The sequence below is a fragment of the Salminus brasiliensis genome, chromosome 3 (assembly GCF_030463535.1).
Source record: "Salminus brasiliensis chromosome 3, fSalBra1.hap2, whole genome shotgun sequence".
Classification (NCBI taxonomy): Eukaryota; Metazoa; Chordata; class Actinopteri; order Characiformes; family Bryconidae; genus Salminus; species Salminus brasiliensis.
In genome coordinates this window covers 34,953,661-34,970,962 of record NC_132880.1, presented here as the reverse complement: position 1 = coordinate 34,970,962, position 17,302 = coordinate 34,953,661, and the positions used below count along the sequence as shown (strand labels likewise).

The window sequence follows — 17,302 nt, the reverse complement described above, 5'->3', positions numbered from 1 at the left end:
CCTAAGAGCAATCAAACTAATGTCTTCCAATTAGAAAAAAAGTAAAACATTGCAAACGATGCTCCTGCACTATATTTTGGTTGAGGCATTGTCATCAGAACACTGTACTACCACCCTGCACGAATCACTGCAGATTGAAATTCCATCTGAACAGTGGAATAAAATCACAGAAAAAAGGAACAGGGAATATAGTTAATTTTCCATGACCTCAGCCCGTCAAACGAAGGACTGGATGCACCAAACCACCGCGGTTTAACAATTCAGTCCAGTCCGGAGGAAAATTGGTCCCAATTTTGCAATTCCACATTGCAATCACACTGCAATCACATTTATGATTGAGGAGGAGGGTTTGTGTGACCACGAGCATCTATTTCTCTAACACAAGAGGCATCTACATAACTGTAATTCATGACAATTTAGTCCCTAAACGACACTCACATGCATCTAGACACTTTAGCTGAACGGTTATGTCCCTGTTCGTTGTTCTTTGGTATTTAATGTACGTGGTAAACAAAGGAATTCGGGTTCGACACATTCCTATTCATAGAGATGAAAAACACATCACAGAGTGTGCTGCAAGTACCTGTTCTGGTTTAAAAAGTGAGCAGCGAGTAGAATCAGCCCTTTGTTTTAGACCACCTCTTTACACTAGGCAATGAATATTCATATCCTTTCCATGCTATGTCCTACCAGTTTTCATATCCTGCACTGCATGGGCCTTTGGGAGCACAATTGAAATGCATAATTTAAATATAAATTGCCTGATTTACATATATAATTAGACAAGGTGCAGCTTTGAATGCTGAAAACAACAAAAAATAAACCCATCTCCTGGTCTTGCTGCTCAGATGGATTTCTGTGTCAAAAGTATTTAACATCAATGCAATAACAATACAAAACGCAAGCACTGATAAAGTGTAAAAAAAAATCTTTTATATGCTTTGTAGGTGAAAAATCAGTAGACCACTCTTCATGTAATCTGTTCTGTGAGGCAGTGTTGTCAGGATATGTTATTTTATGACAAAACTTTTCATACATTTTATTGAAGCAAGACAAAAACAATTGTTTTATTTTTCTTGTTTATTTATCTTCATCAAACAGAAAATCCCAGTCATGTTCAAACCAAAATGGATGTTTCTAATTAATCCCAAAATGCCCTTTGTTGGTTTTCTCACAGATCAAACCAATACATCAATTAAACATCCTGCAATTAGTCTTCAAAAAGGACTTTAATGAGATGGTGGATCAAAAAAGTAAATAATTACAGTTAATGTTGTTTTTGGTTAAGTATGTCCACCTTAAATAAGTAACTCATGCACATTTTGGATTTACATATTTAAATCCGCCATCTATTTAGTGGAAGAGTTTTTTGTTGGTGTAGCTTAAGTCCCTGTTGGCTTTGTGCTATACTTAGTTATGACAGAACAATTTGCTCTAGATTATTGCAATGGTCAGCTCTGGTTCTGGCAGTATCAGCAAAGAGGTTATGTAGGTTGGGGTAGGTGTTTCATGACCCTGTGGCTTTTCTTCCAGAAGAGGCTGTGAACGAGGTGAAGAGACAGGCCATGTCTGAGCTGCAGAAGGCTGTGGCTGAGGCCGAACGCAAGGCCCATGATATGATCAGCACTGAGCGAGCTAAGATGGAGCGCACTGTGGCTGAGGCTAAGAGACAAGCAGCTGAGGACGCACTGTCGGTTATTAACCAGCAGGAAGATTCCAGCGAGGTAAATGAAATAATGTTAAAGATAAAATGATAAAATGTTAGAAACATCTATGACCTCCACCAGTACACCACCTGTCTTTAACAAGGTGATCAAATTCCCATTCTCTGTATAAGCTGTCACACTCTTCAAAGCTGTCAGAACAGTACATTTAGAATCTAGTTAACTATGTTTGGAGGTGGTTCAACAGAACTGATTTTAACTGTATTTTAATGAGACTGAATTGTTTAACACCTGCCCATCAATATCTAGTTGTGCCCAAAACCCATTTTGATACCAGGGGTATACCAGGGGTACGTGTGTGATTATTCTAATGAATGTCACCATGTCCGGTGCTCTAAAGTGTTACACTCTTGATTGTGTTCATAGGAATCTATTCAGTGGCTGCTTTTGTTTTCTGGATCTTGTTATGGTGGATGAGAAGTTGACCGAAAGCATGTCCTAGATACTTCCTCATGCAGGCTGCTGTCATTCAGAATGTGGCAGCATGTCATTTGTCACCTGAGGCAGGGATAAGACATTTGGAAGCTTAAGGTGGTACCGATTTGGTCAGGGAGGATATTGGGAAAGGAGCGCACTGTTACTGAGCACAGTGGGGGGTTCGGCTCATTTAATCAGTTAGCGGGGGAAACGGCGCACACATCTGAGTTTAATTGCGTGAGCCGTGTTTATGCACACGTCTCCCCGGAGGATCGCGTCGGTAGCTGTTTATAACTCTGGCTTCCTGTTTCTGCTCTACATTCAGAACTTTGCCATAATTGCTCTTATTTGGCCTGAAGACATACACAAAGAGGCCCTGCCTGGAACCTGAGCAGCGCTGGGATCTCTGAGCGTTTCAGAGTTAACCTGTACCAAATATGTCCTCATGTTCTGCCATGTGGAACAGGGTCAAATGACTCCATTGTGAGTCATTTTCTTTTTTTTTTGCCCCTTATTGTCTCCAAGCTCTCAGTGCAGCCATTTGTCAGGAAAAATGAACTAGAATTCTTTTAAATTAAAAACGCACAAATGGGAAATCTCAGTTTTCAGAATGTAGCACATCTTATTGGTTTTCTGAATGGACATCCTATTGTACCATTATTTCCTATGAAATGCTTATTAAAATAAGGGAATGCTTGTTTAAGCATGTTCTATATCTTCCCTCTATACCCCTTTCCCTTGCAGAGCTGCTGGAACTGCGGACGCAAGGCGAGCGAAACCTGCAGTGGCTGCAACACGGCACGTTACTGCGGCTCCTTCTGCCAGCACAAAGACTGGGAGAAGCACCACCACGTATGCGGCCAGACCCTGCAAGCCCAGCAGCAAGGGGACACCCCCGCCACGGTCAGCTCCTCAGCCACCCCCAGCAGCGGCGCCGGCAGCCCTGCAGACACTCCCTCGGCTGCCACACCCCGCTCAGCCACGCCCGGCACCCCTTCCACCATCGAGCCAACGCCGCGCTAAAGCCAGAGGCCAGCTCACACACATCATACACAGCCCACTGGGACTGCCTTCTCTGCCTCGCTTGCTCAAAGATGGTAAAAAGCTAACATGCTAACAAAGAAAAGAGACTGGTTCCAGAACGATCACCCACCGGAGGTCCATATCGGGTCATATTGACTTGCCATGATAGAGAACGCAAAGATATTCTTTGTTTGAAATTCTCAGTGTCCTTTATTGGTAACTATAGCTACTATTGATTATTCTTGTTAATGTTTACTGTCGTCGTCGCTCTCTTACGTTCCTGTAAATAAGAAGAAAAAGAAACTGAGTAGACAGCTGAGACCTCTGGATGAGCACATTTGACCTCCCCTTTGATTTTTATTTTTTTACTTTTGTTTTGTTTGTTTGTTTGTTTGTTTGTTTTATTTGTTTCCTGTCCTCAATGCTCCTTTCCCTCTCCAGTAGCTGGGATATGAAACTGGTTGACCTCATTGAAAGACGACACTTTACCAAACAACAAACCAAGGGATTAACTATATAGCTGTTTTAAACAAAGACACAAATATGTGACACAAAAAAGACGTTCCATGAAATCAAGACAAAAATAATGAAGGAAAAAAATATATTTGCCATGAATGGCATCAGGGCAGGACACCGTGGATTGGAAGATGGATGGCATCTCTGGGTTACTTACTGAACTCTGCAGACCCTCAGCACAGTGTGCAGATGTGCAGCAGATTGTAAAAGAACACAGATGTTCATCCCTCTTTTTTTTCTTTCCCCAAGCTTCTGCAAGACATTTGATCGTATCCAGGTCAGTGGTCTGAGAAATAAAAGTCTGTTTCACAAAGGAATGTAAAGGCGCTGAGGACCGAGCAGCCTACGTGATTGGTGAAGCGTCACACAGCTCCGCCAATGAAGGAAAGGTGCCCCTGGGTCCCGATCCTAGGCGCTCCCAGACCGGAAGTGAAGTCATCAGCCCATCCGAGCAGGACTGTCAAATTCTCACTGTGACAGCGGCCTGGAACAAAAGGGCTGAAAAATGGCCCGTACACACATTGCAGGCAAGTTCCTCTGCTCTGCTCTGGAGAGGAACCTCTCCTTGTCCTGTCCAGCTCCGGCCCTACCATCAACCCTTGTTTATTTCTGCCCCCTCTTAGCTTTCATTGTGTTGAACATTCATGTCCTGTACTGTCTCCAATGGTTATTTATTGTATGTGTTGGACAATTGTGATAATAATGCATAATACTAAAAAAAAAAAAAAAAAAAAACAAACAGTCATACCTTTAGGCTCATCCCTCTAGCTGGTGCAAAATGACATACTATCTTGAGCTGCTTTCCTATTTGTGAGTGTTCGTGGTAGTTCCCTAGTAGTTCTTTAAGAAGAGGAAAATGAAAAAGAAAAAGGCTTTTCCCATAGTCCACAAGAAGACAAGAGCTATCTCTCAGAGCTGCTGCTTCAGTCTAACTCCGATCTTTTCTGAGAACTAGCATGTTACACGGAATGCTAACATAAATGTTTTGTACATGGGACGTACATAAATGTACTTGCACTGTCACAAAGTTCCTCTCAGCATGCTTCTTTTTGGAGTTTCTCAGTAGAGAGCCTTACTTCACAGATTTTCTCTGTAGTGCTTCTTTATGTACCTGTGACTTTAATTTCCTGTAAAGAAAAGAAAAAGAAAAAGGGGAAATAGTATCACAACCTGCTTTCGTTAGTAACGTTTTTGTCCTGAACACAATAGCAAGAAGTCATAACTTTGCTTTGACTAGTTATGAACAGTGCATGCACATTACTGAACGTTGTAGTATGTTTTTTTGTTTGTTTGTTTGTTTTGTTTTGGTTTGGGTTTTTGTTTGTTTTTTATATAAAAAATTGAAAAAGAAAATGTACAAAAAAACAAACAGTAAGAAAACTAACTTTCCAAATGCAGAGGTGTAAACAGACAGCTTTAACACTGCAAAGCACCAGGTTAACACAGTATTACAAAAGAATTAACATGGAAGACAGCCAAAGACAGACATGAAGGACCAAAACCTGATTTTATCCAATATTAAAACATGAAAAAAAAGAGATTCATTCAAATGCACCGTGACTTGTTCTTTGTTTTATCCACATGTTCATCAGGGGAAACCAACTTCAGTGACGTTTCCATTTTAAAACCTTTAACACTCTCCTGTCCAGAGCCAAGACCAGCCATGCTCAGCTTGAATGGAGACAAAGCCACTGAAGCCACTGTAGTTGTAGATGGCTCAAGGTTTACTTGCATGTGCGATTACAGTCTGACCTAATGAGCAATAAATAGAGGAGGAGGCACTAACCCGCTCTATCAGAGAACCCAACCCCACCCGGACCTCTAATGAGGTTCTCCTTCAGCTGCATTATCAGTGTGTTCCTAGACGGATATTAGTGCGTGTTGAAGGTTATTTTTGGTTTTTTGTTTTTTGTTTTTTTTTTGCTTCATCAGCTTTAACTGGTTGGAGTATCACCCCAGAAGGGTACACGGCAATGAGGGGATTTGGAATAGTCCAACTGAAGCAGCACATATTCATGAAGAACATATCCAAACGCTGAAGCGCTTCTGCTCATGTGATACAGTAAAGCCATGTAATGTAGTAAGAGAAACCACTGAAGTTTAAAACGAAATGCCTGAACTTAAACGAAACAACTGAAACAAAACAGAACAAAACCTCGTCAGGAATGGCTTAGAAAGTAAAGGGGGCTTTAGGAGCACTTATCCCTTGGCACTGGGAGCGCTCTCCCCGAAACCATGGTGCTAAAACATCTAGGAGAAAGGCTGGATCTGAGCTGTCTCTGGACTTTCTCTATCTCTCCTTTCCTTACCTTCCCTTTCTCCCTTTCCCTCTCTTTCTCTCTCTCTCTCTCTCTCTCTCTCTCTCCCTCGCTTTAGACTCACTGAGGTGAAACAATCCAAAAAGTTAACAACAAAAAAAAGAAGACGGTGTGTGACACCCATTCACATCACAGAAGCTGTGAGGCAGCCAAGCTGTCTTCAAACACTAGTGTACTGCATTTGAAAAAAAAATGTACACAATTCGTGTGGTCGGTGTATTCAGGGCAAGCTGGGTAAAACAAACGATAAGTACTGTGGAAAAGTGTTAAGTGATAATAATAAAAAAAAAACCTAGAAACCCTCTCCAATATGTCTGTTTTGCTACGACCTTTTTTTCTCTGTGGCAAAAAGTCTCACTCTACCTCTGACAGCATGTTTAGAGCACCAGTCGCTGAGCAGAAACTGGTCTAGTCAAACCAAATGGGCACGCGAGAACAGGACTAAAATCCAAAGTTAAAAGCTCATACAGCTGCAAAACCATATCACTACTTGGTAACAATGCAGACCTCATAAAGAGAAAACCTAATGAATAGAATAAATATGCTGAAAAAAAAGAAAAAAAAACTTTTTTTACGTTCCTTTATGCTTGTCACACATGCAGATCACGCTGGGTTTGATTTGTAAGAAATCAAAGTTGAAGTAAAAAACAAAAAACAAAAAAAAAAAACAATGATTTTCGACTTTTGACTCCATTTGATATACAGTATAATTCAAGAAGTGGTCGAGTGAGATACGTGATATATTCCTTTCCCCCCTCCCTCCCTCCCCCCATTTTTTTCTTCTGTTGTAAGAAACGCTAGGCCGCTTGTCAGTGTCGTTTAGGTTCATGTTCTAGAGTCATACTAAACATGAGGTGTGTTTGAAAAAAAAAGGAAGGCTGGTGAATTTTTTGCGCATGCCCGTTTTTGCCAATATGTAAAGGGGGGAGATATACATGCATTTTGCAATTTGTAAAGCGATTTAAACATTTGGCTAATGGAAGGACCAGAGGAAATAAAGCAAACTGGTTTAGCCGGGTGGGCGCAGGGCGGGGTGGGCGTAGGGCTCTAAGAAATTTTTATTGTGAAAAAATTAAAAATTAAAAAAAAAAAGAAAGAAAGAAAAAAACTCAAATAAATGAAAGTTGTTGTGCAATACTTAATTGAAACATGAACCACAGGTTAATGGTAGACTGACACTGGGGGTGTGCTCTTTCATCACACTTTGTCAGTATATTCTTGAGCTTTTGAGTCTACTATGTCAGAACTGTGGTTTCTTGTTTATTCTGTTTCTTTTTGTTTTCATTTTTTTGATTTATTTGGGGGACTATAATCAATGGTCTGTCAGTCTGTGAATCCTTGCAGTATGATTCTGGTATTGTTGTACTCTTTACTGTGTAATAAATATGTTAATACCTGCACTAAAGCCTGTGGGCTCTGTTTGACTCACTGCCCTGTGAAAGACAAAGATGCCATTGCGTGCATTTATCGAGTTGTTCTATGGTGTATAAATAGTAACGTCTGTAAAAGTTATGACCCGAGTCACACAGGGATAAGAAATCATGGCATAAATGACTGATATGGGAGTGGGAACTCGATTTACGCACTGTCGCCACCTCCAAAAAACTGACCTTATAGCCCCCTTAAAGTACTGATGCAATTCTAGTTAGAAAATCAGCAGCTACGTATTTATAACATGAATTGCCTAAAGCTGCCAGTGATGCCAAGCCTCTGGGGAGTCCCTTGGTTGGTCTTCTGGATTTGACAAATGTTTGTCACAGACTTATATAATGCATCCTTGAGCGTCTCCATATTTAAAAAAAAAAAAAAACCTTTTCTGCTTTTCCACAGGATATGATGGAATGAAAATAACCTGAGGTTATTTTTACAGCTTGTTCTACAGAAGGTAATAAGAGACGGAATCTGTAATGATACAGGAGCGCAGAGTCCATAAAAATCAATGACATGCCGCATTCAGACTAAATCTCAATATTTCTCCAAGACTCAGTTAAAGACCTGTTTGAGACCAGTGCGAGACTGAAAGCATTTTTCCTGTTTCTGAAATTCAGCTCCTTAAAAACAACCCTTGGTTTTTCTCAGTTTGCTTAAAATAGGTGGCTGAATCTTTTCTTTGTCTTTTGGTCTTTTGGACTGATCATTAGATAGCTGTAGGAATTGTAGTAGGGTCTGGTAGGGTTAGCTTTCAGCCTAGCACCCAGCTAGCACCAGCTCGTTTCTCTGGCTTCCTCATGTTGTGCATAGCGCTCTCTGCTCAGCTTGCATTAACTTTTAGCCTTTTCAGCTTCACTTTCATACACTCCTGAAGTAGCCATTGCATTTCGCCTCAAATACATTTTACAGTGTAAATATAATCACCCTTAAGACTGCTGGGACCGGTTTGGGGTTTTGTAATTGGCTGATTTTATAGATCAGTATCAATTAAGTAGGTTTCGCCTTTGAAGATGGAAACAACAGTGTTCACAACAGCTTTCTATTCTAGCACACCTTTAATCATAGTACCACATTCAAAGCAATGATTAGACTCAATCTAATTTTACACAACTTTCTTTTTATTTAAAGTGCAGCTGATCTGACTTGAAATTGCTGGGTGTCTGAAGCTCTGCTTCTTTAGTGTTGCACTGGAGCTACAAGGCTGATGCAACTAACAAAAAATGGAAGCTTCTATCCCCAGGCATGCCCAAATCATCACACGCTTGCCATAACAAAAAAAAAAACACTTGCCTAATATTGGGTAGGTCCCATTTAGGCTGCCATAATAGCAATGCTCCCAAGCCAACATGCTTGGAAGAAAATTAGACCTCTGGGCCCCAGGCTACTGTTTTAACTGTACACTACCAAGCAGGAGTAACGTGTAGATGTTTTGAGTTAGTACTTGTGATTGGCTATAATATACAAGGTTATGTAATTACTTAGTGTTACATAGTAAATTATGGGTTTCATCAAATGTAGACCATAATAATAGTTCTTACTTACATGAGTGAACTCAAACAAACACAATTAAGATCACTTAATGCCGTGTCTTTATTATCACCTCTAAGGGTTAATAAAGTGGCCAGTGTGGGGTGTGGGACAATACAGACCAGAAAACAGCAGCAATCAAACTGTATTTTACTTGAAGTGCGTACTCACCGTGAAGGCACTCGGCCTCCACATGAGTCAGTAGACTTTTTTCCATGAACGTGAGAGAAGAGCTCAGGCAAGGTCATTAAAGCTCAGTGCACCAGGTGTGACATTAAATTTGCCTTCCAATTTGCCGCCCGTTTTTTACTGTAATTTGACTGTATTTAACCTTTAACCCAGTGATAATGAACAAACGTACATCATATCTCTTCAGCTGGAGGGCTGAGCTCTTAACAGCTACAGTAAAGACTGCAGGCTTTCGTCTGCTTCTCCTAATGACCTCAGCTCAAAAAGTGCCCTCCCTACGAAGGAGGCTATTAGAGGGGAAGGTCTATATTTGAAATTGTCACTTAATTCGTGTCCATTTTAGATTTCACCTAATGTGAGAAATGGTAATATTTCAAGTCTCTGGCCCCGTTTCCACCGAAAGGTGACAGCACTGACAGGGCAACACATTTAACATGGCAATTAGGCCAGGCCTGGCGCACGGCTTTGTAAATGTGGCATTTTGCCGCTGCCCTGGCCACCGTCACAATTAACCCTCATATTTCATAATTACTCCACCTTCAGAGAGAAGAACAGTCGGGCCTTTTTTTCGGCGAGGTGTATAGACTGTATAGAGGGCCAGTTGGGAACTGCGTCCGCTCTTTATCTTCCTTCATTACCACATAGAAGTTGATAAAGCTGGAGAGAGTTGAGTTAGAGGGTTGAGATATTTCTACCATTCACCAACGAGACACATTATGGGCTCTTTATTTTTCCTCCCTCAGCTTTTTTTTTATTTTATTTTATTTTATCAAGCTGCCAGAATAGACTAGGCCTAAAATAAGCGCGGTCTGGAGAACTGCTCTCGGCCGATAACAATACAAATGGATTTTCTCAAACAGAGAAAAACAGCTGTCTCCATTATTTGAATGCTTCACCTTTCCCCGCTCCATTAATTGGGTCTTTGATCACAGGCAGAGGTGCAGAGTGCCTGATAAGGAATACGTTATTAGTAAAGTAGCCTGGAGGACTGAGCCGCGCGGGCTGCGCGAGATGAGATAAACCCATAATGCCTTGTGTGCGCGCGCACGTCCGTGCGCCAGCGTGCGAGTGAGTGATAGGGCCGTCGTCAGGCCCTGGAAAGCTCACAGAGGGAGAAGAAGAAGAAGAAGAAGAAGAGCAATACTCCAGCGTGATGATAGCTAATGCGGGATATAAATTCAGCTTCCAGGGATGGAACGCGGGATTAAACTCCATAAAGAGTTCGCCTCTAAATGGTTTACATTTTTTTCCTCCCCCTCCTCTATCTCTCTTTCTCTCCCTCTCTAAATCAAACTACGCTGCAGAATTTTCTACGCGCTTTCATGAAGCCGGAGATATGTGGCAAGGAACGCTACGACTGTAGGCCTTCGGCGGAGGAGAAAAATGGCGAAGAGCGGAGGAGAGAGAGAGAGAGAGAGAGAGAGGAGAGAGAGAGAGAGAGCGAGAGAGAGAGAGAGAGGAGAGAGAGAGAGAGAGAGAGAGGAGAGAGAGAGAGAGAGAGAGAGAGGAGAGAGAGAGAGAGAGAGAGAGAGAGAGAGAGAGAGAGAGAGAGAGAGAGAGAGAGAGAGAGAGAGGGAGAGGAGAGAGAGAGAGAGAGAGAGAGAGAGAGAGAGGAGAGAGAGAGGGAGAGAGAGAGAGATAGGGCAAGAAGAAAAAAAACATTCTCCCTGTGGGAGTTAAGTGAGAGTGCCTCTTTGATGTGCGGCTGATTGAAGCTTAGCCTGTTTATAGTTCCGTGTCCGTGCACGAGACGCGGAAGTGATTCGTAACACCTCATTGGGAAAAGCTTGAGGAATTCACTATCATGTAATATGCCTCCCCCCCCCCCCCCCCCCCCCCCCCTAACAACAGCAGCGATGGAGGAATAAGAGGAATAAGAGGAACAAGGCTGGAAGTAGAGTTGGCCAATATATTGGCTATCCCATTGATGTTACAACAGACTTCCTTGAACCCCTCATTAAATGGACAGACTGTGACACTGGGTGGACAACTTTTCTACTCTGGAAAAGAAAAAGCACTATGGGCCATCTGACCCACCCACTCACTAGACCCTCACGCTCCCTATCATTTGCAATGCTTGCCACACTAGCAGGGTGAGGACAAGCACATGTCTCCGCCGATACATGAAGTGAAGTCAGCCACCAGATCACTAGGCAGCCAACCCGCTCGGAGGAAAGCGTCTGATGTTCTGATACAGCAGCTGACAGATGCTTGTGCTGGTCAGCATTAATAATGGGAGTGATAAAGGGAGAGAGGGCTGTTTTTGCTATTTTACAATTGTGCTCTCTCTGGCTCCGCCTGGTGATGGCAAAGCAGCATGACCCAGGATTTGAACTTGCGATCCTTGCGCCATAGTGTCACAGTGTCAGCTTAGTTTGCCTTGTTGGGTACATTTTGATGAAAGATTATGGATAAATCTGGGGAGTAATATGATCATGTTAATAAATTAACGAGGTAAAAAGTTCAGATTGAGTTCAGGTTGACTGCAATAGTTAACAAAATCACACTCAACTGCTCAAATTTGCAGGACATTATTTTAGCATAGAGTGGCAGCACTCCAGAGGCTGGGGTTCATTAACTATTAATGTAGACTTAAATACCATCTGATACTGTGATATATTTGGAAAATATCATTGTATTGGGTTTTATCAGTATCGCCCACCACTAGCTATGGGGGCTAGAGAAAAAGCTCCACTCATGCTCCAGTGAGGTGGTGGGAAAACATTTCCTATTAAATTACAGAACACAAGGTTATCTTTCTCCAGCACATGCTGTGCCGCCCTGGGCCAGGGTAATCTGTTAATACCATTCAGCCAAAATGACATTATTAAGGAAGTGCGGCAGTACATCTCTGCACAAGGCCCTGAATGATGCATGCGGCCGGCTCTCCATCATCCCAGACACAGCTGAATGCTGTAGATGTAGGCCACACTGAAGAGAGAGCAAGAAAGAGAGAAAGAGAGATAGAGCGAGAGAGAGAGAGAGAGAGAGAGAGAGAGAGAGATAGTGTGTCTGCTTTGGCAAGGACAAAAGCTCTGCTTAAATGTCAGCTAATGGCCTCATGCAGCTCTGCAGGCGAAGAGGGCAAGGCCAAAAAAAAAAAAAAAAAAAAGGGAAAGAGGACCGTCCCTTTATCTCTTGTGGCCAGTAGAGCTCGAGTCCAGATTTATAAGGAGAAAAAGAATGACTCCTTTCTCATACGTCTGTCCTCCGGGCATTGCCGTACTGTAGAAATGTGTAATCCAGGAACATTGTTGGCAGCAACAGATGCTCTGGTTTCAGACAGATGTAAATAAGAGAAACTAAACCTCAATTAGGAAACACTATACATTACATACAGCCCTGCAGCACGCTCAGTAAAACTTACACACTAGCTCCTTTCACACTCAGTAAACCTTTTATTAAGACCTTCAACAATTAGAACAATTTCAGCAACAGTTGATTTCGGTCATTCTACTGACGTAGAATGTTAACGTTAATAAAGTTAACGTTCACACTAGCCTTAATCGTCATGTCCTAATCCTAAAAACTAAAATCCTAATTTTTAGAGCCAAGCCCACTTCTGCTCATGTCAGCTTGTTTGCCTGCCCAAAGGCGGTCAGACTCTCCAGAGTTCTAGGGACTGGCCACGCCCACCTGGCTCACGAGCTCTCACTCTAGGACAATCAGCAGGCTTAAAAGGCTCTGCTTTTTTCTATTCTAGTTTCTGAGAGTTCTTGTGTATTGGACTTGTTGTCCAGTTGGCCTGTTTACTGACTCTGGATTTTAACATTCTGTGCTGACCCTGGGCTGGTTCTTGGACATCCTTTTGTGATTTGAGGTTCAATAAAGCCTGCACTTGTATCCTGAACAGTGTGAATCATTATACTAATCAATTCAATCAATCAAGTTGACAATCAATAAAGTTGACCTTTTTTTTATTAACGTTTTAAAATGAAAACATAGCAACAAAAACAATAATAATAATAATAATATGAACATGCAATTAAGTCATAGTTTAATTACTTTTTTAGTTTAAATAGTTTAATTACAATTTCATTATATAATGATCCAATATCATATTATATAATAAAATATAATGTTGTCGTCACGCCTGCTCTTGTTTTGCCCTGACATGTGTTTTCTAGCACATGGCTTTGTTTTGTATCTATTCAGTTCTGGTCCCTCCTGTGCCTAAGTGTTCACACCTGTACCCCGTTCCTTGCCACGCCCTCGTGTTCCCTCCAGGTGTCCCTCATCCTTTCTTGTGTATATCTACCCCTGTGTTTCACACTTGCCTTTGTCTGTCCTTGCACATGGTGCACGTGTTTGTCTTCCCTGTACTTGATGTGTGCCTAGCGGTCAGCAGTTTGTCCAGTTCATGTCTGTATCTAGTCAGTGTCTCCTGGTTACCTGGCTCAGTTTATGTCTGTGTATCCAGTCAGTCTCATTGTCACCTTGCTCAGTTCATGTCTGTTTATCAGGTCAGTGTCTCATTGTCACCTCGCCTAGTTTATGTCCTTAGGTTTGTCTGGTCCACGTCTCGTTAGGTTTGTGTTCTTGGGTTTGTCTGGGTAGTGTTAAGTTGTCCCATGTTCTTATTTTGTTGTTTCTTGTCTTGCCTTAGTTCACTTGTCTGTAAATAAACTACCTGCGAGTACGTCCGCTTCTGCGTTTAACTTCTACAAGCTGCATGACAATTATATATAGTATATAATCACTGTCCAATGAAAAACATGTATCTCCAAAATGGTTTACAGTAACCATTCTTCTTTACAGGAGAAGGAAAAAGCAGCAATATATGGTAATATGCAAAAGCAGCCCTGCTGAAATGAAGTGTTGTTGATTGAAATGAAATTGTAAATAAGTACGTCCTCCACAGAGAACACATTTCTGCAGGTTTTTCATCGCTGTTCATCTTAATTTAACATAACCATTCTGTTCAGCAAATAAATAGAAGCAGCTTCCTAAATTTTCTAAACACTACATTTCATATTTAAGTTTATTTCCTGCAGAGGATTTCCTTACTTATTTTACATTTACATTTAAGGCATTTAGCAGACGCTCTTATCCAGAGCAACTTACAAAAGTGCTTTGCTATTTACCCAAGAAAACCTTAACTATTTAGAATACACTAAAATTCAAAGATACCTCTAAGTTTAGACATTACTAAACACAAGTCAATAAGGTGATCACTCTACTATTTACCAAGTACTCTCAGAAGAGGTGGGTCTTCAGTCTGCGTTTGAAGACAGCGAGCGACTCTGCCGTTCGGACCCCCAGGGGAAGCTCGTTCCATCACTTTGGTGCCAGGACAGAAAAAAGACTGGATGCTCGTCTTCCGTGGGTTTTGAGGGATGGCGGGTCAAGCCGAGCTGTACTTGAAGCTCGAAGAGCTCTTGGTGTGGATCAGCTTTTGACAATTGCCAAGTACGGAGGGGCTGGTCTGTTCTTGGCTTTGTAGGCCAGTGTCAGGGTTTTGAATCTGATGCGGGCAGCAGCCACAGGAAGCCAGTGAAGAGAACGCAGCAGAGAAGTGACATGGCTAAATTTAGAGAATCAACATGTACATGGGTGCCCAAACTTTATTTAAAGGTGTCACACAAAGCATGTATTGGGAGTGTTAGCTCATTCATGGAAAATGCATACATGGAAAATGTGCAGACGCACTTACAAGCCTATTTAAAACCCTGTTACTTTGGCTCAAAATAAAACAATTCTTACCAGTAAAAAACAAGCTGGAACTTCAAATCTAGCTCCAGTTTGGTAGCCAGCTGAGGTAGAACACTTTGTTTTTCAAGGGGGAAGACCATGGAGAGAAGACATGGTAAAAGCTGGCTGGCTGGTGTTAGCTTTTAGCTTAGCGCAAATCCACGTTTGCTTCACATGTGCCAAGTTTGAGCTCCCCTGTGTGGACATTGACACAGGAAAAGTGGAGGTCGCGAAGCCTGATTCACATAGAAACCTGTATTCCCTGAACTAGCAGAGTCTGGCCATGATAGTCTGATGGTGATGTGATGTGCCACCTTTATTAAAGCAATTAAAATGCATTCAGCATTATAGCAGTTATATGTCACCACACATAAAATATGAAAACAGCATAATGTGAACATAAATTAATTGATTAATTAATTAATTAACTTTCAGTTTTATTATGCAGTGTACCATTTTGAAATATTCTGTTGCTCTTGAACATTACAGGACATTTTTTGAATTTCATATATTACAGTATAAGTATAAACTATAAAGTGTTTCTGTACAGAGTTTGTACAGAAGCAATGGAGGGGAAATGTATCTCTCTCTCTTATCCAATCTGCTTTGGGCCCATTCTGGCTCTCCCTGAAGCTCAGGTGAGGGCCAAAAGTGCCGACGCGTGCACAGCTCTGGGGCCTGCGCAGCTCAGATGATTGATGGCTGATGAGGGCTGAGTGAGGAGCAGGCCGCATGGCACCCACTGTGTGTTTAAGGCGTGATTGATGCCTTGCAGGGATCCCCCTCTTCAGAAGCACAGCTTGGGCCATGCACACACGGGCCCCGCTCTTGCTGACTCAAATGCAAAGTTTGTGTTTATGAGAGTCTGCATGATGCGCAATAAAACTTTAACGTGCAGAGAGGCAGAAGCACCTTCAGGCCTTCAGGGCTCCGTCATCAGTGGACTGTGTTCTCCAGGACTGCTCTTCAGCAGTCTGTGTTCTCCAAGACTGTTCTACATGACTATTCTTCAGCAAAGTTTGTTCTTCATGCCTGTTCTTCAGCAAAGTTTGTTCTCCACAACTGTTCTCCACTAATGTTCTTCAGCAGAATTTGTTTTCCATGACTGTTCTCCATGACTGTTCTCCACAACTGTTCTTCAGCAGGATGTGTTCTTCATGTCTGTTTTTCAGCAAAGTTTGTTCTCCATTAATGTTCTTTAGCAGAATGTGTTCTCCATGACTGTTCTCCATGCCTGTTCTTCAGTAAAGTTTGTTCTCCACAATTATTCTCCATTAATGTTCTGTGGCAGAATGTGTTCTCCATGACTGTTCTTCAACAAAGCATGTTAACCAATACTGTTCTTCAACAAAGCATGTTCTCCATGTCTGTTCTTCAGCAGAGTGTGTTCTCCATAAATATTCTTCAGCAGTGTGTGTTCTCCACAACTGTTCTCCATTAATGTTCTTTAGCAGAATGTGTTCTCCATGAGTGTTCTGGTGAGCCTGCTGCATCATGCAGTATGGCTATAAATAAATTATAATCCAGGTAACTCAAAGATATGTACAGTGGTTAGAAACACAAGTCTAGTTGAGTACAGCTTTGAGAACACCAATGAAAAGAAAACATTTATTGTAAAATCTATGATATTAATAAGCAGTTTGCTGAATTTTGCGGCAGTAACTGCCTCTTCTCTTCTGTAGTAAGGCCAGACACAGATATTGGATGATTATTTCTGGATCATAAACAGCACTCCATTCTGTCTTAAAGGTACTGAACGGGACTCCATTATTCTCCCCAGCAAAAACACTTCAGGCCCCTATAACCAACACTTGACATTGGGCATGGTGACCTTAAGCTAATGTGCCACTGTTCCAGGGAGTCACTTTCTATTGCCAGTGCTTTTCTATTGAGATTCTACAGGGTGTGTGGGCAGAAGTGAAGTTCTACTGATACATAGTGGATGTATTTGTGAAATGTCTGTTTGAGAACTTGAGGCCTCAGAGCCAAAAGCAGTGATTCAATACTGTACTTGTCATAATTACACTACTTCACCATAGCGATGTAGTCCTAGCCTGAGTAATATCCCACTGTCATACACTGCTATTTAAAATCACTACACATCCTGGTAATTGTCACTATTTTATTCAATAATAACACCCACATAATAGACTGAAATGCTAGACACTAGAACAGATGTGTAGGCGTTAATATTTTACTTTCTTTTAAATCTGTGAAGAGTACACATATCATATCAGAGTCATTGCTATTTTGTTTGAAGGCAACCTACATTTGACTCTATGACGCGTACATAAGCATTGAATAATGTATTTATAAACAATACTTGAGTGATACTGGACACCATTACTGAAAGCCAGAAGAAGTACTGAAAAGAGGGGGTGTTGAGTTCAAATATCAAATATTAACAAATAATAACTGTTCCCAAACCAGTTTAGACATCTGCAGCAATATTAGTGTAAGACTATT

At 41.6% G+C, this 17,302-nt stretch overlaps 1 protein-coding gene across 6 annotated transcripts in view; it reads left to right on the top strand.

Moving 5' to 3' along the window:
- The window catches only part of runx1t1 (RUNX1 partner transcriptional co-repressor 1), a 56,171-nt gene extending 48,768 nt beyond the window's left edge, over positions 1-7,403 (top strand). For 5 of the 6 annotated variants that reach the window (XM_072675963.1, XM_072675961.1, XM_072675967.1 and 2 more), the window contains exons 10-11: positions 1,534-1,724; positions 2,886-7,403. In XM_072675963.1, the coding sequence (XP_072532064.1) occupies positions 1,534-1,724; positions 2,886-3,164 (470 nt within the window). In that variant the 3' untranslated portion in view covers positions 3,165-7,403. The remainder of the gene's footprint in view (positions 1-1,533; positions 1,725-2,885) is intronic. The other variant, XM_072675962.1, reaches the window with a different exon arrangement.
- The last annotated feature ends 9,899 nt before the right edge of the window (positions 7,404-17,302 follow it).